Genomic DNA, 21154 nt, shown 5'->3' on the forward strand with positions numbered 1-21154 from the left:
AGCAGAACAAGATGCAGCAGATGGTGCTGCAGGGGGAAAAGGGGAAAGGTCTAAAGCTGGCCGTGTCTCTGGGGCTCTCCAAGTTGCTCCTGGCGTGGTACCAGCTAAGGTCAGTGCCTCCCACAGCCACTGTCACTTCGTGTCCCACACCTCTGCACGCAGGGCTGTGCTGGAGCAGCCACACTGGGTCCTGTTCCAGTGTGTGGCAGAGCCTGGCTACACCCAAAGCTTTTGTTTTCAGACATTTTAATTGTGAGCAGCTCAGTAGAGCTGGGCAAAAATCAACTGGGAGGAGTGTAAGGAAGACATGACCTGGGGGAAGATGAAGCGAGAGGATAACGTCACACTGCTGTTGGTGCAGAGCTTTGACACAGATCATGCAGGCCAAGAACAAACGTGTTCCAAGCAAATGACTGCTCCAGATATTTTGTAGCACCTGAATTATGGCTTCAAAGCCTGCAGCATTTTTTTTTTTAAACTAATGTCCTTAAGAGCTCTAAAATTAAAAGAATTTCCATCGTTTCATCCCTTTAAGGCTGTGGGCAGAAAGTAGGAGTTGAAATAGCTGGATTTCAGTCCAAGTTTTTTCCCTGGAGTTGAGTGATTTCTCTCTCCAGCTCCCTATGCACTCTCTCCTCCACCCCTTTTTTCACACATCAGATAGAATTCAAGTGCCTCTCAATTTAAAGCTTTTGGGTGCTTGTGTGAGAATGCTGGGCTAGAGCTGCCTCTGACCCCGGAGCCAGCACTGCGTGGAGTGCCAGGGCAGGGGATGCTGTGAGTCCACCCCAGGCGTTGGCTTGGCTCACCGGGGTAGGAGGTGAGTGATCTGGCTGGACCTTGGCAGTCAGAGGCTCTTTCTGGCCTTTGAGCTGCAGTGGTGGTGGTCCCCTGGGGTAGCCCAGCTCTCAGTGGGTGCAGGTGGGCACTGCTGGTTGGTTTGGCGAGGTGAAAGGTGTGAGGACACCTGGGCACCTCACTCAGCCTCTGAGCACCATGCCCACCCCCGCAACAGGGCTCATCTCCCCACAGCTCTGCTGTGCCCTACGATGCCCAAAGCGTGGTGCAGGGAGCAGCATCTGTTTTCTGGGAATTTGTGATGGGTGGGAGCTCATACCCAGCTAGATGTCAGCATTTCCATTCCTGTGGGATTTCTGAAGCGTGGCTGTTAAAGGACAGGGGAATTCGGGTGGTGGTCTGGCTGCAGATGCCACTTCAGCCTTTCAGAGCTGCCAGGGAACCAGAGGATGGAAAACCTGTGCCACAGGCAGCAGCTGCATGGGAGCTAAGGGGAGATGCCTTGCTGGGCTCTGGGATGGTGGGATCTGTTTGCCACGAGAGATGAAGTGATGGGGTTTTGCTTACTGAGGTTTGGTGCCGTCGGTGGGATGTCCCCTGAGGGGCACTGGAGGGCTGGGTGGGGGTTCCCCTACCAGGGAGCCAGCCTGGTGCTGTGACTGCAGCGCGGCCGTTTCGGGGACAGAGAGGAAGAGGCAGAGCACCGCGCTGCCACCAGAGACCCTCTGGGTCGGGCCTTAGTGGCCGGGGCAGCCGCAGGGCACGGTGTTTGGGGGTGACACGGTGGCCGTGGCTCAGCCCCGCTGCCCGTGCGGCACTGCTGGTGGTCCCGCCATTAGGAGAAATACGATATTTGCAGCGTGAGGTTGCGAAAAGCCTGTGGCCCCGAAAAGAAAAGGAAATGACTTTTTTTGTGGTGTTGGTGTGTGCGCGTGTGCAGGCGCTGCTGCGCTGGGGGCGGCGGACGGGGCGTGCTGGGATCCCCCCGCCCGGCACAGCGCCGCTCCGGCCGTGCCCGCTCGGCTGCCGCTGTCCCGTCCCGGCTGTCCCGTCCCGGCTGTCCTGTCCCCGCTGTCCCCACGCCCGCAGCGCCCTGGCAGCACCAAGCCACCAACATGTTCCAGAGGAAGCGCAGCGTCTCCTTCGGCGGCTACGGCTGGTGGGTGCCTTCCCCTTCCTCCCTGCCTCCCTGGCTCTGCTGGGAGCCGTGCGGGACGCTTCCCTCCCCTCCTGTCGGAGCAGGAATCACCGGGCGCGGTGCCCTCGGGCAGAGCCCTGCCCTCGGCCCGTGCCAGCCCGACCATGCGGGTCGGGAAGGACCTTCCTGCCCCAGTGCCCGCAGCAAGCCTGGCACAGCTTCAGCCCTTGAGCAGCACCCCGTGAGCTCCGCGGCTGACGGGCAGTGAGGGGAGCGCCCCGGGGGCTCCTGTGGGCACGGTACCTGCAGGAGTGGCTGCCCCCGCGCCTTTCTCTCGCTACTTTCCCTGCTGCCTGCCCTGCCCGTACTCAGACAGCGATGCTTGCAGCCACTTTGGGCGCCTTGGGGTGCGCAGCAAGCTCCCTCCTGGTCCAGGGCAGGCTCCTGGCACCCGCAGGAGTCATCCTTTCCTTGTCTGTCCTCAGCAGAGCACCACGGCTGCTGCCTGCACCCCGAGCTCAGCGGGACTGTGTGCTCCTCTCTTCTCTCTGAGAGGTGTTCATCTGTAGGGAAACAGCTTAAGGAAACCACACGGCTCTCCCTCTGCCCTCTCGTCAGGTCTCCTCTCCGAGGTGTTCTGTGCCTGTTCCAAGTGTGTTGAGGCTGTGGCGGTGTGGGGGGCAAAAGGCTGCTCTGCACCCTCCCCGTTCCGCAGGGGCTGCAGGCACTGGGCAGTGGCAGCCCCGGGGCTTTGAGGGGGATGTGGTGCCGGGGACGTGGAGCTGCCCGAGACCGGCTGGGGGAAATGCTGAGTAACTGCGAGGGCACCGGGAGGACAGCTGGAGCGCCGAGGCTTTCGGCAGGGTCCCCTGGGATGGAGCAGAGCCTCGCTGAAGCCAAGAGAGCTGCCTTGGCCAGATTGGGTTTTCTTTACTTACAAAGGCAAAGGGAGCACTTGGATAGACTTCTGTACAAATAAGTTTTGTGATATGTGGGCTCATTTTGGGGTGGCCAAATCGCAGCTCTTGGCAGCTCTGTCTCACGATCCCGTTGAGAGCAGTGTCTCTGGGGCCCTGGCTGCCCGGGGCCATCCCAGGAGCTTCTGCGGTGGAGCAGAGCCGTGACCCTCCTTGGCAGGGCATCCAGGGCCAGCTGGGCTCTGCTCTGGTTTTTGTTTTTTTTCCTTGCTGTGCTTTGGCAGTTGCAGGGAAAAGAAAATCACGAGCTGGAGAGTCACTGAGGGAAACGGGCTCTGCCAGCTTTTGGGGGGCTGCACTGGCTCTTGGGGGCTGAGGCGGCTTTTGGGGGGCTGCACTGGCTCTCGGGGGCTGTGCTTGCAGTTTGGGCTGGGGGAACAGGACAGGGGCTTTCCTTTAGAGACCACGCCAGTATCTGCATGGTGAGAGCGGCGGGGGAGACCCCTTCTCTACGAGCTGTGGGCTGGGAGCTGCTCCCAAGGGATCGGTGCGCTGCTCCCCGGCTCCCGGGGAAGGCGCCGCCTGGAAGGCCCAGTGCGCTGCCCGAGAGCCCTTCCCTGGGCGTGCACTGGAAAAGGAGGGACCTGCCACAGCCCCGTACCTGCACCTGCCTCTTCTCACGGTCCCGGCCGACCCACCCTTCCTGTGGGGCTGCGTGTGAGGTGCCTGGGCACACCCAGCCGCCTCCTGCTGTGGCTGCACTCGCTATTTCCAGCCTCTGCTGGGCTGGAAATTGCTGGTTTTTAAGATCTCCTCCAGCTGCATCTGCTGCCAGCGAGGTCTCGGAGCAGTGTGCTCGTCCTGGGGCACAGACGTGGTGGCCCCAGTCCGGCTGTAGGGATGCACATGGTGAGCCAAGCCGCTGTGAGCGCTGCCCCGGGGCTGGCGCTGCCCCCGGAGCGGTGAGCCCGGGGCCGCGGGGTGTGGGCAGTTTCATTTAGCCGCCTTTGGAGCAGGGCAGGGCCGGGCAGGCAAACGGCTCTCACAGTCACACTGCAGCTGCGGTTTCCCAAACATGGCAGTTTATTTCCTGTGTGGTTGGTTTTTTTCTTTTTTTTTTCTTTTTTTTTCTTTTTTTCCCTTTTTTCTTTGTTGTTGTTGTTGTTGTTGTTGTTGTTGTTTCTCCCCTTCTCACTCTAAAAGGCCAAATAACAACAACTGTTTTTTCTTCCCGTGGCTCCGGATGGAGCCACTGGTGCAGCCCTCACTCAGGGACAGGTCCCATGGGACCTGCCCCAGCCACCCACTGTCCCCTGGCTGCTTTGCCTCTGCCACTGAGTTTGGAAACAGCTCTGCTCCCCAACATGCTCTGGTGTTCAACGTGATTTAATGATCACCAAGGTCTGGGCAGGCTTGTAAGGTATTAAGCCACAATAGCAGGTGCCCTAGATCTATTTTTAGGAGCAGCAGCATGCTGCTTCTCCAGAGCAGAGCATGGAAGCTGATGCTTGGGGAAATGCCTGGAACAGAGCTCCCGTGGCCATGGGGTTTTGGGAGAGTGAGGCTGCTGCAAGTGAGGACCCTGGGAAGGGTGATGGTGCCTGTGCCTGAGTGCCTGCCAGGCTCAGCCTGTGCCACAGAGTGCTGAGGACCCAGCCCCCTGTGCCACCCGCGGGGGCAGCCCCCTCCTGACAGCAGTGCCCAGCCTGGGGGGGACAAGGTAGAGCTGCTAGTGGGGGGAAGCTGTATTTCTGTGTTCTCTGTGATCACTGTGCAAAACAGGAGGGTGTTGGGGGTGTTATTTTGCTTTTTGGTCTTTTTTTGAGACGTGGAATTAATTCCATGTGGCAGATAACAGAGCATTTTCAGTGACTGCCAAAAGACATTATTTTGCATTTTGAGACATTACTATGATTTGCATTAATTAATATTAATACGACTGTAACCACAATGATTCTGAGGAGATGAGCACTCATTACCAGTGCCAGGGAAATGAGTGAAGCAACTGGGGCTCCTGGTCCCACATGAGCCAGCTAGGGCTGGGAGTGATGGGGCTGCTCTGTGTTTTGTCTGCCTGGGGCTGGGTTGCAATATGTGGGGTTTGGGGGGATCTTCCCAGCCCGTCAGGGCTGCCACAGGTCCAATATCTGTGAATACGTGGTTTGTGGCAGCTGTGCTTTGGAGAGAGCTGGGACACAGGCAGTGCCCTCCTCTGCTTCCCAGCTCACCTCTGGCATTCCAGACTGGGAGGCAGCAGTTCTGCACCAGGAAAGAACTAGGGGGGTCTTTTCTTGCTTGCTGCCAGGCTTCCTTTTGGGTTAAATCTTGGTTGCTTTTGTTTTCCAATGAAATCTTTCTGTGGTGATTGTTGTGTCAGCCGGGGCGCTGGCACCTCCAAATGATGTGCTGAGGTCGTGTTTGGCAGCAGCCCCCAGTCCCCAACCCCTCCCAGCTGCATCTGGAGCCCCGTGCCTGCAGTAACACCCTCCTCTGCTCTCTCCTCAGGATCGACAAGACAATGCTGGCCAGCCTGAAGATCAAGTGAGTACCTGGCTCTTCCCTGGTGCCGTGCTTTCCCGCGGGGTGGGGGCTGGAGCTGGCTCGGTGTGTGGAGGATGCTTTCCTGGGAGCTGGGCTCCAGCTGGTGCAGTGGAGTCCAGCCATGTCCGCCCACTCCAGGACACGCGCTCGTGCGTGTCCCACAGTCTGTTCTCCTGGAAGCCTGGAGTGAATCAGGCACTGGGAGATGGCAGCAAACACGGTGACACGATCGCTGGGAGATCAGTGGGCTGAGGTGTGCATGGGGCAACCCACAGCTCTGCCTCGGGGCTAATGGGGGTGGGAACCAGCAGGTCAGGCTGGCACTGAACTTCTGGGTGGAAATCCAGCGAAGTCTGGAGGTTTTGTATTTTGTTTTTCAATCTGGAGAGTGTCAGTGGAACAGTGAAGGCCGGTGACCCAGCTGCTCTCCTGTGCTGCTGAGGGGCTCTGGAGGGGGTGGAGATGCTGCTGGGGAGTCTGTGCACTGACAGTGTTGCTTGGTGGGTCCATCGTGGATTTACTACTTGCTGGACACTGCTGGACACTGGTGGGTGGGTGGGTTGTGCAGCTCTGGCAAGGTGGTAGCTGGGCCAGGTCCTGTGCTGTGATGGAGTGAGCCGTGTGAGGTTCCCATCCCTGCTGGGGTGTGTCCTTGGCTAATGGGGAAGAGAAGGTGGAGAAGGTCTGGGAGTGGTGGCACTGATGCTTTCTGCTCCCCCAGCATTCGTGGCCGTCTGGGACCTGCCTCCTGCTCCCACAGCTTTGTCCTCCTGGCTGCACACCCTGGGTACTGATCCCTTCCCTCCCGCTGTAGGGCATCCTGGATTCCTGGAGCCCCGGGTCGGGGTTCCCCCTCGTGAGCACATGTGCAGCTCCAGTGCTGTCAGCTACACCCTGTGCTGATGCAGAAATGCTCTGGCCAAGCCTCCCCTGGGCTCCAGGCAATGCATAGGGTGATGGCTCATGTGGTTTCCCTCTATAATCATCGTGCAAATTATTCATTAATGGAAAAGTATCCGGAAAGCCTGGGGGAGCTGCTGCCTGAGCGAGCCCGATGCCCGCTGTAAATGGCATAGCAGAATGGCTGGCACTTTGCTCATTGCTCAGGTTGTGCTGAACTAATGAGAAGTTTAAATCAATGCTTACCACTTTGGGGAGTGGAGGGAATTCTCTGCAGACTTTCCTTTTTCCATGAAGCTGATAAGGACTGAGCCTCTCTTTGCACTCTGCTGTACACCATGCCCTGATTTTTTTCAAAGGCTGTTGCAGCAGTTCCGCAGCAGAACCCCCGGTACCCTCCTCTCTCTGCCGTGCCAGGCAGCTTGGAATGCTGTGCCAGTGTGTGGGCATGCTGCCATGCTCCTGCCTGGGCAGGGTGAGGATCCGGGGCCGCGTTTCTCCCTCTATCTCTACTTTTCCTGCCCTGGCCAGAGGAGGGAGTTTCCTTGGAGCTTTTGATGAACATCCCCTGCTGTTTGCAGCTAATGCTTCCCATAGCCCGTGGTGCTTCTGTCTGTGGGTAGGCTGCTTCATTAAGTGTTTCTGTAATTGGGGCTCAGCCAGAGCCACGTTTCGTATTTGTAAAAGCTTTTAAAATTATAAAAATATCATAAACCCAAACTTTGGGGTTTTTAGCGCCCTCTTGTTATTGCTGCAGCCTCTGTCGGAGTGTCCTGGCTTAACCCGTGTCACAGCGGCACCAGGCATGGGAAGTTTTCTTTCCCTGTACAAGTTACCGAAAATCGGAGCTGCTTTCCGCATGGCCTGGAGCAGCTCAGGGAGCCTCGTGCTGTGCAGACAGCGGCACTGCCGGGCAGAGGCAGCGAGCCCGGCCCGGCGCTCCCGGCTGGGGTGGGAGGGCGAGGGGCGCAGGGCACGGCCTGCCTGTCCTCCCCGGGACAAACTGCAGCACGCAGGCAGGGTAAACTCACCCACGCAGGTGGCGCTGGGGCACCAGAGCAGTTCTCCCTCTGCCTGCCTCTCTGTTTTCTTCTTCAGTTCGGGTTTCGTTCGTTCCTATGGTAACCGTGGATGTGTCTGAGGGACCGGAGAGCATGAGCAGGCGCTGCGGAGGGGCAGTGTCGGGAGAGGTGATGGTGGGGAGCCCTGGCAGCGCAGGCAGGGCCCAGCTGACCCCTCTGGTGACAGGCAAAGGTGCCAGAGCTGCAGGAGGGCAGGGAAGGTGTTGTACAGGGCATTCCCGGGCAGCTGCAGCCAAACAGCTCGGCTCGGTGAGCGCCCCGGCAGCTCTGGAGCCTGGGTCTGGCTCTGCCCCAGGGAGCTGAGCCATGCCCGTGCCTGCCGGGCAGAGGAACCCGAGAGCATCGGCGCCCAGCCAGGAGCTGGTGTGCCCGTCCCACCCCTCGGGTTTGAGTGCCCTGGCCGTGGGCCAGCCCTGGCTCTGGAGCCCCCAGTCCTGCAGGAGGAAGCTGAGCCTCTGGCTGCCGTGGGGAGCCAGGGGCTGCTCTGGGGGGCTGAGATGTGCTCCTGCCCAAAGGCAGTGTCTGGGGGAGGGGGAGTCTGGGAGAGGCTTGGGGATACTCTGCTGACTGTTTTTGGGGGTGCACGTCCCCAAGGGTGGAAGCAGGCACTGGTGCTGCTGTGCTCGGGTGCTGGGGCTGTTGAGAGCTGCTGGCACTGGGGCTGGCCCCAGGGAGCTGTGGGATGGAGACCGAGACACTTGGGCAGTAAATGGGATTTGCGGACCCTGGGTTTGGTTTGGACCAACTCCATTGTGATCCCTACTTTTCTGTTACATTTTTTATTCCTTACTCACTTCAGGGGAAAGCGCTTGGAGCTGCTGAATCCTCTGGGCTGGCAAAAGGGGAATCGTGTCCAGAAGCAGCTCCCCAGCCTTGGCTTGGTGTTGGTGTTTTCTCAGTTCACATGAAGTCTCTGGAGGGAGCTGGAAGTGTCTCCAGGCTCCTGGGGTCCCCTTGGTTCTCCTGGGGGCACAGCTCCATGCAGTCCTGGTCAAACATGGGGAGTTTGAGGTCAGGCTGTGCTGCCGGGAAAGGAAGACCTTAGCCAGATGGCAGCTAAGCTGCTTCGCTGGTGGGAGGGTCACCCTGGAGGAAAACATCAGCCTGCAAAGGATCTTTGCATGTCAAAGAGCAGTTCTGGCCAGGTGAGCCAGCCAGGTGGGTTTGCTTGCCTCTCACAGCAGCCCAGCAAGTGCAGGAGTCCCCAGGAAAGCAGGCAGAGACCCTCGAACATCCCTGGCCTTGTAAAATCCTTGTACTGGGGATGCTGGAGGTGGAAAAGCGGGATGGGGACTCGTGGGGCCCTTCCTCCTTCTCTGTGGAACAAACTGGTAGGGTGATGTCCTCTGGGGGGTTCGCCAGCCCTTTACCTGCTGACAGCTCCTCAGCCTTTGTGCTCTGGTTATTTGCTCACTGGTATTGATGGGGTGTACTGAGAAACCACAGAGTGTTAAACAAAAACAAATCAGCAAAAAAGCCCCCCCCTTCAGGCAGAGTCACCTCTTCTTTTAGCTTTATAGAGCAAAAATAGCACCAAAATAATCACGTCTCTGTGGAACGGAGGAGCCATTCACGGCAATTACTGGGAGTCAGTGTGTGTGCAGTCAGAACTCACATGAAAGAGCATGTGATGCTCCTCTGCTGATGGGAGCAGGAGGATGAAGGTGGGAAGAGATGAAAGATTGACTCGACCTTCGTAAGAAGAGCTGTGTCCAGGCTTGAGGCTCTTTATTATTTGATGGGCTGGAGCTGAGTTAGTAGGAATATGTGGGAATGATTTAGCATCTTGGAGCTGGCTGCACTGACTATTGCACTGATCTTGGAGGTTTGGGTCTGTGAGGACAAGGTCTGGCGAGCAGATTGCATCTAAGTAAATTCCTTTGACTTATTAGCACTTCATAAATGGATAATTGCATGTGAATGTATGTTTTGCAATTATATTTAGCTGGAGAAGCACATGCAAAGGAAATGCTGTCAAAACTACTGCAGAGCAGCCAGCTGCAGCACAGGGGGAAGCTTCCCATCTCCGTGTCTTTGGAGCTGCTCCTCTCCATTGCTGACGGGTGTGGAGCCAGCCCATGGAAACCCCAGCAATGACCCCACCAGCAGCATGCCCTGCACGGCTATCCCAGTTCTGGAGCCTGGCAGTGCCCCCCTCCTGCCCGTGTGCCTGGGGAAGGACTGAGCGTGCAGGGCCAGGGTGCAAGGAATGCCCTGGACTTGCAGGAAACTTTAAACTCAGTTAAAACCAGTGCTGAGCTGGAGGCTGGGCTGTCTCTTTCCATGGGTCAGTGCTGGATGGGTGTGAGCTGTGCACCAGCGGAGTGCAGGGCTGTGGCAGCTCAGAGAGCCATGGCTGGGCATGGCATGCCAGGCAGAATGAGTCCTTGTGTTGGCAGCAGGTCTGTGGCTGCGTTCCTGCTGGGATGAAGCCCCTTGCAGTGCCAGGGAACTGCAGGTGTGTGCCCAGGGATGGTGACAGACCTCTGCTGCTGCCACGGCTGGTGGCTGCCATCAGCCCTGGTCGCCATCAGCTGCTTGACTTGCCTGCCAGGATGGTGGCAGTGCCATGGTCTGTCCTTCCCCATCGGCCCAAGGACTGGTGGGAGATTTACAAAATCCAGCCAGTCCCAACGTCTCCCTGCTATCTCTGGCAGGCAGGCGGGAGCGCTTCCCTCTTCGTGGAAGGGCAGTTATCGCCCTGGCTGCCTGCCCACACCCAGCCCTGCACCCACACAGCATCCTCCCAGCACGTCTCACAGCCTGCCTGGGACAGAGGAAGCTTTCACAGGAGGAGGAAGGTGCTGTCAGCTCTGAGGACTTGGAGTGTTTCAGCCATTTAATCTGGTAAGCCTTAGCTATATAAAATTTCAGGCTGGGGGAATAGGTGCTGGCACAGCTCCACTGATGCTCCCCCTTGGTACTTGACTCCATGCTTTCCTCTTAGTGGCCAGGTGTGGATATTTGGGTTTATGTGAGGGTTTGTTCCTGCAGAAAGCCCAGCCAGGGAGCAGGAGGGCTGGGATGTGGCAGTGAGGCGCCGCTCCCCGGTGACGTTGGAGGAGGCGCAGCAGCGAGTGCCGCCCCGTCCGTATGCTAAAATGTTGTTGTTGCTGTCAGACAGCCTTCCCATATTTAAAGCTAGATTATCCACAATTACATCTGCCCAGAGGACTGAGCAGCCCCACATGGGTCTATTTTTAGCTCTGTCTCAGAACTAATAAACTGTGCTGGTTTTCCCTCCTGCCATATTTATAGCCTGTCGGGCTGGGAGCTGTTTGCAGCCGGAGGGGGCTGCTGGGGGAGCAGCCACCTTCTGAGGGCAAATCTTGTCCTGATGGCAGGAGGGAGCCGTGATGGCTGCGGTGGTTGAGGCCCCATCTGCCCTGGGTTCACTCCCTGTCGGCAGCAGTCCCTGAGGTCACCCAGGCAGGGCTTGCAGGGGCTCTTGCCCCACTCGGGGTGGCTGCTGGCCTCCCCTCGGCCGTGGCCACGTGCCCACTTGCCACCAGGGCGGGTGTGATTTGGGGACCGTGAGCAGCCCCACGTCGGCCGGGCCAAGGAGCCCAGAGCAGGGTAGGCAGTGCTGGTGTGGCAGCGCAGGCATTCTGCCAAAGCCTGTGGTTTGTTCCTGATGATAATTTTGTTAATTACTGTGCCGCTCCCGCCGGCTGTCGCTTTTCCTGCCAGTTGGCAGGGCCTGGCTCCTGCCGCCGGCCGGCACCGCGCTCCGGCAGGGACGGGCGGCCACGGCCCCCAGCGGCACTCCCGTGCCATGGTCCTGCTCGGGAATGGCCCTTCCATCTCGGCTTTTCGTCCCTGTTTTTGTTCCAGTGCGGCGTGTGATGCTCTCGGTGACCCATACCATACCCAAGGAACTCACGTCTTCCAAAGCCCGTTGTGAAAACACAGCTCATCTCAGGCTCCCACCCAGAGGAGACATGTAGAGGCCTGACAGGTACTGAATAGGTCAGAGCTATATTCTGAGTCTCTGTGAAGTCTCAAAGGTCAGTCCTTTCAGGCTCTGTCCTGTCTCATTCCTCCCAAATGTTACTGGTGTCACACCAGGGACCATGACAGTGCCTTTCTCCTCCGACAATACACTGTTAATCCTTTCCAGTTTGGAATGCAGACTCCACTTTCTAAATCCCTGACAAGCTGATCTGGGTCTCCTGTTCCTTATCACTGATGAGGTTGCACAGTGTGAGGTGATTGGAAGAGGAAGATGGTGGGTCTGCAGCTAAAAACTGCTTCATTTTCCATCTTTTCTTATTTGGAGCAAGAGGCAAGGAAAAATCTGTAGAGCAGCAGGAACCTCTGAATGTGATTGACTTCAGAACGTTCCCTGTAGTATGGATGTGTCAGAGATAATACCTGTGTTTTAGCTCCACAAATTATATGTCTTTTAATGCTTTCACATCAAACAAGGTGTGTGAGGGAGGCGGGTAATTGAGATGGTGTCATCTCCAGAAGAGTGCCTGGGGCCCAGGTGCTGCTGCTGCTCCTTCTGCCACCCCTGTGGCACGGGGACCTGCCCCATGCCACATGACCCCTCCATGACCCCCTCCCTGCCCACCTCCTCCTCCTCCCACGTCCCTTGCAGCACCCTCGGGACGGGCGTTGCTCCATTGAGGCTAAAGTTTGGGCCTGATCCTGAGCTTCCCAGCAGGATTCCAGTGGAGATTGGATGGCACAAAGGCTCCAGGGATGGTCTTTGCCCTGGCACGGGAAGGGCTGGGGCTGAGCAGGGTGCTGGAGGTGCTGGAAGCGTTGGGTGAGTGGCACATGTTGGTGGCTGTGCCTCCCAAATCTGGTTTACTGGTGATGTCAATGATCAATGCTGACATTTAGCTCACTGATTTACTAGTAAAATTCAGAGGATCTTCTCATGCTGTAAAGACTAATTTCCTCTGCTGATTTGATCTAATTTAATTGGATGCTGAAATCTTGGAGCTCATCTCTTCAGGAGGCCTGTGTTCACAGGGAGAAATACCCCAAATTATCAGGAACACGATTTCCATGTAATTGTGCTGCTGTCGTGGCCATGACTACCTTGTTCTCTGTCAGCTGTGCTGTGGCTTATGCTGCCCCCAGTTGCCACCACAGAGCCAGGCTGCTGGGCAGGAAGAGCCCAAAGGTGACTCACTTGGGCTGTCTCAATTACAGAATAGTGTTTGGTTCATAGCCAGTGTCACACAATGGATGGGAGAGGTGTACAGGAGACTCCTTGTACCCATAGCTTGCTTTGTGCCTTGATAAATGAGTCTTGGAAAACCACCCACTCGTGCATTGGTGTGTTGATGGCATGGTCAGGGTTCCAGGCTCCTGTCACTGATTGCTCTTGGGTCACTGCTCTTTCTGGCTATGGCTCAGGCCCTACCCCCTCTGGAGCCGGTCTGGTTGAGTGTGTCTGTCACACACGGTGCTCGGTGTCACCTGCACACGCTGCAGCCAGGAGCCCTTCCACCTTCCACTGGGCTGCTCTGGAGGCTGTGCCCTCGAGCAGGGCAGCCTGGGGGGCACAGGGAGGGGCTGCTCCCAGCATCTTCCTTAGCTGTGCTCCTCAGCATCCCCTCTGCCCAGGTGAGGGGGACGAGACCCACCTGATCTCAGCTGCTTTCTGCAGTGAGAGTTTTTGTTCTTTTGTTGTGGCTTTGACCTCCTATTGCTTGGGAGGGTTGGAAATTGTGCTGGGGAGGTGGACACTCCTGGGCCCTGCTTGGCCTCAGGCCAGGCAGAAGGTTGATGCTGGACTGCACTTGTCACAGGGGTTGGCTCTGGACAGGGCCAGCCCATCCCTGTGTGCTCCTCCTAGAGCTCAGCAGGTAAATTTCTCCTTTCTTGCACTTCAGCTCTGCTCCTCTGGACAGGAGCCACAGTGCTGGGGCACAGGGCCCCAGGGCTGGGGCACTGCTGTGCTGGGGGGCTTGCCAACGTGTGGGGTGGGAGCTGGGGCTGCCCCATGCCTTGGCACACGTCAATCCAGTCTCTCAGAACTGACATGGTGTCGGGGTGGCTGTGGCATGTCACACCCATCTCACACCATTTCTGGGGAGATAGGCTCACTGTGCTCTGTCTCTCACTGCCTGCGTGGAAGAGCTGCCTCTCTGCTTTCCTGGGATTGCCTTCATGTCTTTCTAACTGAAGCCATAAAATAAATTTCTAATCAGATTACTTGGGGCTGGATGTAATGTAATCTAAAGCTCCATTTCTTGTGATACTTCTGTAAAAGTGGATGCCCTCTTATCCTCCTCCTGCAGCACCAGTTGAAGCACCATAATCGCTTTCTCCCTCGTTTGCAAGCTCCCAAATCTGTTTCTGCCATGCCAGGGAAATCAGGATGTAACTGCTCCTTTGCAGGGAAGCAGTTACTATTTTTGGGTTTTGGGCCGTGTTGCATTGTCTCCTTTTGTTCCTCCCTGGCTCCCGGTCCTTGGTGCTGGCGCAGCTGCCCCATCTCAGCTCTCCCACCTGGGCAGGGCAGGTGCCCGTGCTCTGCTGGGAGGCAGTGCCCAGGGGGGCTCCTGGGGCAGTGGGGAAGGGTCTCAAGGTGGTGGGAAAGGGCCCGGGCAGATCTCTGGGCTCCCCTCAGCCCCTGCAGCTCAGGCAGGATGGGCTGGCCGTGCCTGGCATAGCTCGTGTATTTCTGGCACTGTCACTGTCCCTCGTGAGCGAGGGAACCAGAAATATCTCCTGCCCAGGGAGGCACGGAGGGTGACAGGGACAAATCCTGCACTGCCTGGTGGGGCAGCGCTGTGGCTCTGGCCAGAGAAACCCTGAGTCACCAGAGCTGGGCTCAGCTGTGGCTGCAGCTCAGGTGTGAGCTGGGTCCTCTGCAGGTGGAAAGGCCCCTGCAGGTGGCTGAGGAAGACTGATGGGCTGCTCAGCTGTGGGGGGTTTCACAGCAGCATCTGTACGAAAGCCAAAGTTATTACATAAATTAATGGCTTCATAATAATATTAATAGTGTCATTTATTCATGGCAGAGTCAATACTCCTAGGGATGGAGGCTCAATCTTGTCCCAGTCTGGCGTTTTCAGGTGCTTCTGTCCCAGCAGTGTCCAGACGGCTGCCAGGTGATGTGTTAATCACAGTGTGCCGTTGTCCTGGCCTGTCCTGCACTCCCTCCAGCCCCTCAGGCTTCCTGGTTCACTGCCAAACTGCTTTGTCTGGAGCAAAAATGTCAGGGCATTTTCAAGGGATATATATTTCTTCAAAAAACAGGGGCAACTACTTTCTCTGGGGGTAATTTAGTCACTGACAGGGTGGTACTGGTGTTTTAAAGGAAGGATGGAGACTTGGAATGTCCTGAGCTGCAGCATTCTCTCTTAGGAGATGTCCTTTGGGACATCTGGAGAGCTTCTGGGGGTGCTGGCCCTGACAGGGTATTCCTATTGCAAACACTCAGGAAGGTGATGGATGCTTGGGTGGCATCACTGCAGGAACAGGAGGCTGCATGGAGCTGGAGGGCGTGAGGCATGGGGAACACAGGCAGGGCAGGAGCTTTCAGCTGCACCAGCCCTGCCACCTTGTGTGTCCTCCTAGGCATCCCTGTCATCCTGCCCTGGTCCATCCTGGAGCAGCTCCCAGATGGCAGAACCCAAGAAATACAGGGCAGGTTCTGCAGGGCCTGGCTCAGCCAGAGGTGGTGTCCTGTGGGGCAGCAGGTCCTGGTTCCTTTTGCCTGTGTGAGCCCCCAGCCCTCCTAGGAGCCCACAGCCCCCAGGCCGCCTCAGCCCCTCACCATCTCTTGTCTTGCCCTCAGGCTATAAATTACAAATCAGCTGCAGGGAGTCCAGCTGCCATTATTCCACTGTGGGCTGGGCTGTGTTTGGGTAGAGAGGGAACCTGAGTTTCTGCTCAAAGTGTTTGTCTATTTCCAAATAGGAGAGAATTGAACATCTTTAAAAATCAATACAAAACCACTTCAGCCTAAACCAAGAGGAGATTAATACTTAGCTTGTCTGAAAAAGGGGAGGCGAGATGTGGAAAATGTCTCCAGAGAGGGAGACTCAATGAAATTCAAATCTGCCTGTTTAATGTGAGAGCTAAAAGATTTAAAATTAACCCCCTCCCCCTCCATTAATTGAAAATGAATTTGAGAATTGGTGTAATTTGGCACAGAAATAGGATCTAATTTTTTTTTCTCTGTGCTTGAGGAATTTGTCAGACTGATAGCTTCAGCTTGAAGGAAAGCAGACAGGTATTTTCTGCAGGAAGAGATCTGTTGGTCCATCAAAACCTGATTGAAAGGCTTGGCAGTGCAGGTAGCATCTTTAGCAAGATTCACTCCTCTTACCCACTTATGTTCTCTCACCACCACTCAGAGTTTGGCATCATCTGATGTTGTTCTGAGGAGACAGAAATGCATTTTGGAATTTCTGAAGAATGAGTTGGACTTTTTCCTGAGGGGAACTGGGTACCTCACCACTTGTCTGCTGGAATTGCTGCTGCCTCAGTCTCCCCAGGGACCTCGAGGTCTGGTGAAACACAGGAATACTGATCTTGGGTTTCAGTTTGGGTCTTGGCTCTCTGGAGTGCTCCATGTGCACGGTGTAGGCCGGCATGGGTGCTGTGGTGACACTGAAATGCTGTCTGGTTCATCTGGGGTGAGTTCATGTGGTGTGCTGACAAAAATAACATCACACCTGTTTTTATCTGACTTACAGTAGGATACAGAAAGAGATTACAGCAATGATAGGGGTTTTGTTGTTGTGGCATTTAAGGAATCCACCTGATTAGAGATTCTGCTGAAACATTTGGATGGAAAAGGCCAGAACTGAGGTTATGTTATCTCCTTAAGGGTGGTAGACAAGAGGGTGACAGGCAGGGGAGGGGGTGAGGCAGGAGTGTGACAGGCAGGACGAGGCAGCAGGAGCGGCTGTTCCCTGCCAGATGTGGTCTGTGGCCTCTGCAAGCTGTTTCTCCTGAGCAAACACATTTATTACAGGCTTTGCCAGGGGAGCCCCATGCATTGTTAATGATTGACTGCCCCAGCTGGGGGTTTCCAGGCAGCTCCTGTTCTGTGCTGGGCTCTTGCTCTGTGGGTGGGAGCAGGGGGCCTTTCTGGCCATCTTTCCCCGGGAGTTGCTCAGGTCCTGCTCGAATGGATGGTGGATGTGCTTGCCTGCAGCCTGCGTGTGCCCCCCGACAGATTCCTGCTTGTGGCAGGGTCGCCCCAACCCCTGAGCTGGCTGTGGCACTTGGAGCTGCCCCAGGGGCCCTGTGTGCCACTGCCAGAGAGGTTCTGCCCTCCCTGCTCTAAGACCAGGCTGGTTATACCACCCTGGGCAGTGGCTGGAGCAGATGCAGGAGGGTTGTTTGACTGTTCCTGATGGCTGCGGGGATACAGAGAGCCAGCAGGTTTGGGCAGGTGCCCGTGTCCTGTCCTGTGCTGGGGGGATGTTCTCATGAATGATCCCACACCTGCTGGCAGCAGGGATGGTGCTTCCATCCCTTAGACTAGGAAGTACCTCAAAGAGCTGTAGCTTGTCCTGTGTCTAATTCCTGTGAAAATTAAACTGGCAGAGGAGAGAGGTGAGATAAGGGGGGCAGAGGGACCTGGGTGTTTTATCACCATGGCAACAAGGACTTCCAGGGAAAGGTGCTGAAGTGAGAAGTAGATAATTTACAGTTTACTTAATAAAAAAAAGAATTCATTTCCTGGAGGGAGCTGTGTGTCAGCTCCCGGTGTGAGGGACAGGCTCGAGGTCCCGTGCTGTCCCGCTGCTGCAGCCTGCGCTCGGGGGGAAGGGATGCTCGGCCCTGGCACAGGGATGGCAGGGCCGGGCTGGGACCCGCCGAGAGCTCCTGCGGGGTGTGCTGCGGTGAGGAACACGTCTGTGGGGCAGGAGCGAGTCCTCCCTCCGGGGGGGTTGAAGGGGCTGCGCTGGCATTTCGCCCCTTGAGGAGCTCGGGCTGCGGCTGCCGGGAAAGCCTCGGTACCGGAGTGACCCGGGGGCTGTGCCGCCGACAGTCCGCTCCCCGCGCCCGTGACGTGCTCAGAGCCCCGCCCGCCCGCAGCGCCGGCCCGGGGGTGTCCGGGGGTCTGCGGACACACCCCCGGCCTGCGGGGAGGGGGCAGAGCTGCCGCCATTCCGCAGCCGCTCCCGCGGGGCTCCGTTACCGGCCCCGCGCTCGTTACCGGCGGCGCGGGGCGCGCGCGGGGCGGCGCGGGGCGGGGGCGGTCGCGGCCGTGGACGCGCCGCCGCCCCCGCCGGTGCCGGCGCTCGGTCGGCGGCGGCGGCAGCGGCGATGTCCCGGGCGGGCGGCAGGACGCGGTCCCGGCGCGCGGGGGTGCGGGCGGCCGTGGTGCTGATCGGGCTCCTGCACCGCTCCCGGCAGAGCAGCGAGAGAAGGTGACGCCGCGGGGAGCCGGGGAGCGCTCGGTACCGTGGGCCGGGCAGAGCCCGGGGGCTGCGGGGGGACGCGGGGCCGGCGGCGGGAGCGGCGGGCTGGAATTACTGGGCGGGGGGTGCCGGCGGCGGTACCGGGAGCTGGAAAACAGGCACCGGGATAGCCGTGACCCGCTCGCGGTGTGCGCTGTGCGCCGGAGCGGTGCCGGGGACCAGGCAGCCGGCGCCGGGTAACCGTGACCCGCTGGCGCTGTGCGGGGTGCCGGGAGCCGCGCACCGGCACCGCCGCGACCGCCCGGTCGGTGCGTGTGTGCAGGGCCCGCACGCCCGGGCCAGGTGAGCCCGGCACCCGCTGCCGCCGCCCCGGGAGGAGCAGCGGTCCTCGGGGCCCCCTCGGGCTCCCGCGCGGATCTGCTGTGACTCGGCTCCGCAGCTTTGTCTGCGGCGGGAACAGCTGACAAACGGTTTCATCTTTCATTGCCGAAGCCGCGGGCTGTACTTGGTGTTCAACTTTGTGCCGGAGGAAATGGCCTGTTTGCAGCGCCCGGCGAGCTGGCATCTGCTCCGCGGGCGCCGCTCCCCCCGCTCCGCACGGGAGTCGCTGTTGGCCTCGGAGATTGACCCCGCGCTGATCTATGCGGCCTCCCCGGGCAGGGAGTTTTCTCCTCCAGGACTCTGCTGCTCTGGCAACTTTGGTGTTAAAAATAGTCAGAAATATGCACCCGAACCTCACAGTGTGTGTACCTCTGTTTCAGGGTGGAAGCAACATGGGCACTGCTGCAGGCTGAGGGGTTTTTTGTTTCTTTCTTTTTCTTGGTTCAATTTGTGATTTTGTACCAAACTAAAATGAATGAAGAAATGATTATTTGGAATCGTTATTGTAAAATATTCCCCTGCTCTCTAATCTATAAGTGTGAAAAATCAGAGTGTGGCAACTGAGCATGAAGCTTTTTGTCTGCCAACAGTTGTGGATTGCAGGGCTCGTACCCCATTTTTCAGTTCTGCTGGCATTGGGACTTTGCCTTGGACAGCTGGTGCCATGGAGAGCAGGATGTCAGTGATACACTAAAGACTGAACACTGGCATTCCTGGGGAGCTCCTGTGTCACTTGCTGGTTTGAGATATTTTTGTCTCCCTTGCTGGGGTATTAGGTAGATCATCAAAGAAGAACAGTTAGAAAAAGCCAACCTGAAGGTCCTGAATGAGCAGCAGTAATGTCTGCTCACCTGAGCTGAGCCATGGCTGGGTCCCCTGTACTGGCCTGGAATGAAGGGTGCTCTGTGCTGGGGCTCCTGCTGGGCTTGACTGTTCCTGCCCTGCTGCTGCTCCCTGGGTTTTGTCCTGTTCAGCCCAGGCCTGTTGTATCCATAGCTCTGCCCTTGGACCGTGGGCTCTAGCTACCAGCTAGCAAGCGTTGGAGGGACTGGCTGGGGGTGACCTGAAGTCTCTCTCTGCTTTCACGTGTGTGGGGACTGTCCAAGTGCAGAGTGACACCGGTGGGACCCAAATGACCCTCTGGATGTTGTGCCCACTCAAACTCATTGGCCAATCCTGCATTTGCCTCAAGAGCAGGGAGTGCTTTACTAGTCACACCAAAGAAGACTTTGGCAAAGAGTTGTCTTTCCCCCAGGTACCAGGTTTTTATGAATGAGCTCAGCATGACATTGGAGTGATTAGAAAATCCCTGGCTCTGGACTTGCACTGGAATCTGCCCCATGATGTCTGAGCCTGATTTCCCTTTTTATTTTTCCCCCAGTATTGTGTTGTGCACAAACCGTCTCAGTGCGCCTCTTGCTGCAGGGTTTACTGAGTGCAACAAGAGTCACACAGATTTCTCAAGGGGAGAAGGAGACCCTGAGGAGGTTTTTTCTGTCTGCCGTGGACTGAGGAGCCTCCATGGGAGTGATTGCAAGAATTCAAGCAGTGCTTTACGGTGGTTGTTTCATCTTATGCAAGCTGCCAGGGCCACCGGAGTGACATAATCTACAGGAAAAGGAAGGGACTGCTAGCGGCATCGTCAAAAGGGACTCTGTTCCTCCACCTGCTCCTATTTGCTTTTTTCCCTCCTACATTCAGTCTTTGTTCTGCATTTGCAATTGAATTTTGCTTTCCATGAGCCATATGCAAGCCTGGCAGGATCAGTGGCAGCTGCAGAGTCTGTGGTGGCCCATGTCCCTTCCTTGTTAGCAACCCAGCAAAGTGCAGCACACCAGGCTCCCCTGGCAGAGCTGGGTGATGCTTACCTGCCCCTCCACCTGCAGTCTTCTTACCTGTGCCTCCCCTGCACACCTGAGCTGGGGGGGGAGGAGCGAGGAGGTCTGGGGGGTGGCTGCTGCTGCGGGCTCCTCCTTGCTCCTGTTTTGCTCTGAAAGCCTGGGATCTGGAACTGTATTTATGCCTAAATTAATTTTCCCAACTGTCCCACGTGCAAGTGAGGTGACGCTGTGGTGGCTGTCCTCTCACAGGGGAGAGCTGGAGGGTGGGTGCCCTGGTGTGGGGCACCTCTCCTCTCACAGCCTCCCCTTGCCCTTTGGCATCAGTGCCGTGGCGTTTGGAGGCGCAGGTTTCTGGGAGCTGTTCTCCGCAATTTGCAAATTATTGAATCAGCTCAGAAACGGCTGCCCGAGGTTCCTGGCTCCGGTTTGGCAGGAATAGGATCAGACGAGCCTTCTGGTCTGAAAATGTCTGCAAGTGCCTTGGCTGATTTACCCAGATCTGCAGGAAATTGCCACTTTCTCTGTTCCTGCAAGGCAGAGTAGGCAGCACATTTTGTAAAAGAAAAAAACTTCTTTTCACCATTTTTTTGCATATCAAGCCTCGCTGTCCTGTCCTGGGCTGGCCCAGTGGGAAGCCCTTGTCCAGCTGGAAAGATTCCAGTGTCTGTAGAGGTGCAGGCAAAGCAGGAGTCAGCTCCTTGCTGGCCCCCCTGCCCAGCAGGATGGGCAATGTGTGCTGCAGCAGGGACCCATGGCCGGTGCAGGCAGCTGGGATCCTGCCTGCTCAAGCACGGGATGCTCTGAACTGTTCAACAATGTTTATTTGCTGTTTGGGGGGGCAATTAAAGCCAACCCCACTGGCAGTTAAATGTCACCTTTCTCTGAGCCAAGGCTGTGGTCCCACTCCAAGGATGCTGTGTGTGTGCAGGTGCAGGCTGGCAGTTTGCAAATATGTAATTTATTGCAAGAAATGTAGATGAGAAAATGCTGCACTTTTTTTTTTTGCTGACTCTGAGGCTTCGATGTGAGAAGGCAACCCTGCTGAATAGGGCTAAGCTGAGCCAGGACGTAACAAGGTGAATCAGTTTCTAGGGAAGATGTTCCATAGCAGGAGCTCTGCCCAAGGGTCTGGGAGCTCTGCAGCACTGAGTACTTGGGCTGCACCCCATGTTTGGGGGGGATTCTGGAGCCCCACAACTGTCTGACT

General features: G+C 57.1%; 1 protein-coding gene across 5 annotated transcripts in view; it reads left to right on the forward strand.

The window, feature by feature from the left end:
* Nucleotides 1–1812: 1812 nt before the first annotated feature.
* Nucleotides 1813–21154, forward strand: part of RAP1GAP2 (RAP1 GTPase activating protein 2) — a 43498-nt gene continuing 24156 nt past the window's right edge. For 3 of the 5 annotated variants that reach the window (XM_059865830.1, XM_059865832.1, XM_059865833.1), the window contains exons 1-2: nt 1813–1957; nt 5359–5394. In XM_059865830.1, coding sequence (XP_059721813.1) covers nt 1914–1957; nt 5359–5394 — 80 coding nt within the window. In that variant the 5' untranslated portion in view covers nt 1813–1913. Of the gene's footprint in view, nt 1958–5358; nt 5395–17630; nt 17735–21154 lie in introns of those variants that run through there. The other 2 variants (XM_059865828.1, XM_059865829.1) reach the window with 1 other exon arrangement.

The sequence above is a fragment of the Haemorhous mexicanus genome, chromosome 22, assembly GCF_027477595.1.
Source record: "Haemorhous mexicanus isolate bHaeMex1 chromosome 22, bHaeMex1.pri, whole genome shotgun sequence".
Classification (NCBI taxonomy): domain Eukaryota; kingdom Metazoa; phylum Chordata; class Aves; order Passeriformes; family Fringillidae; genus Haemorhous; species Haemorhous mexicanus.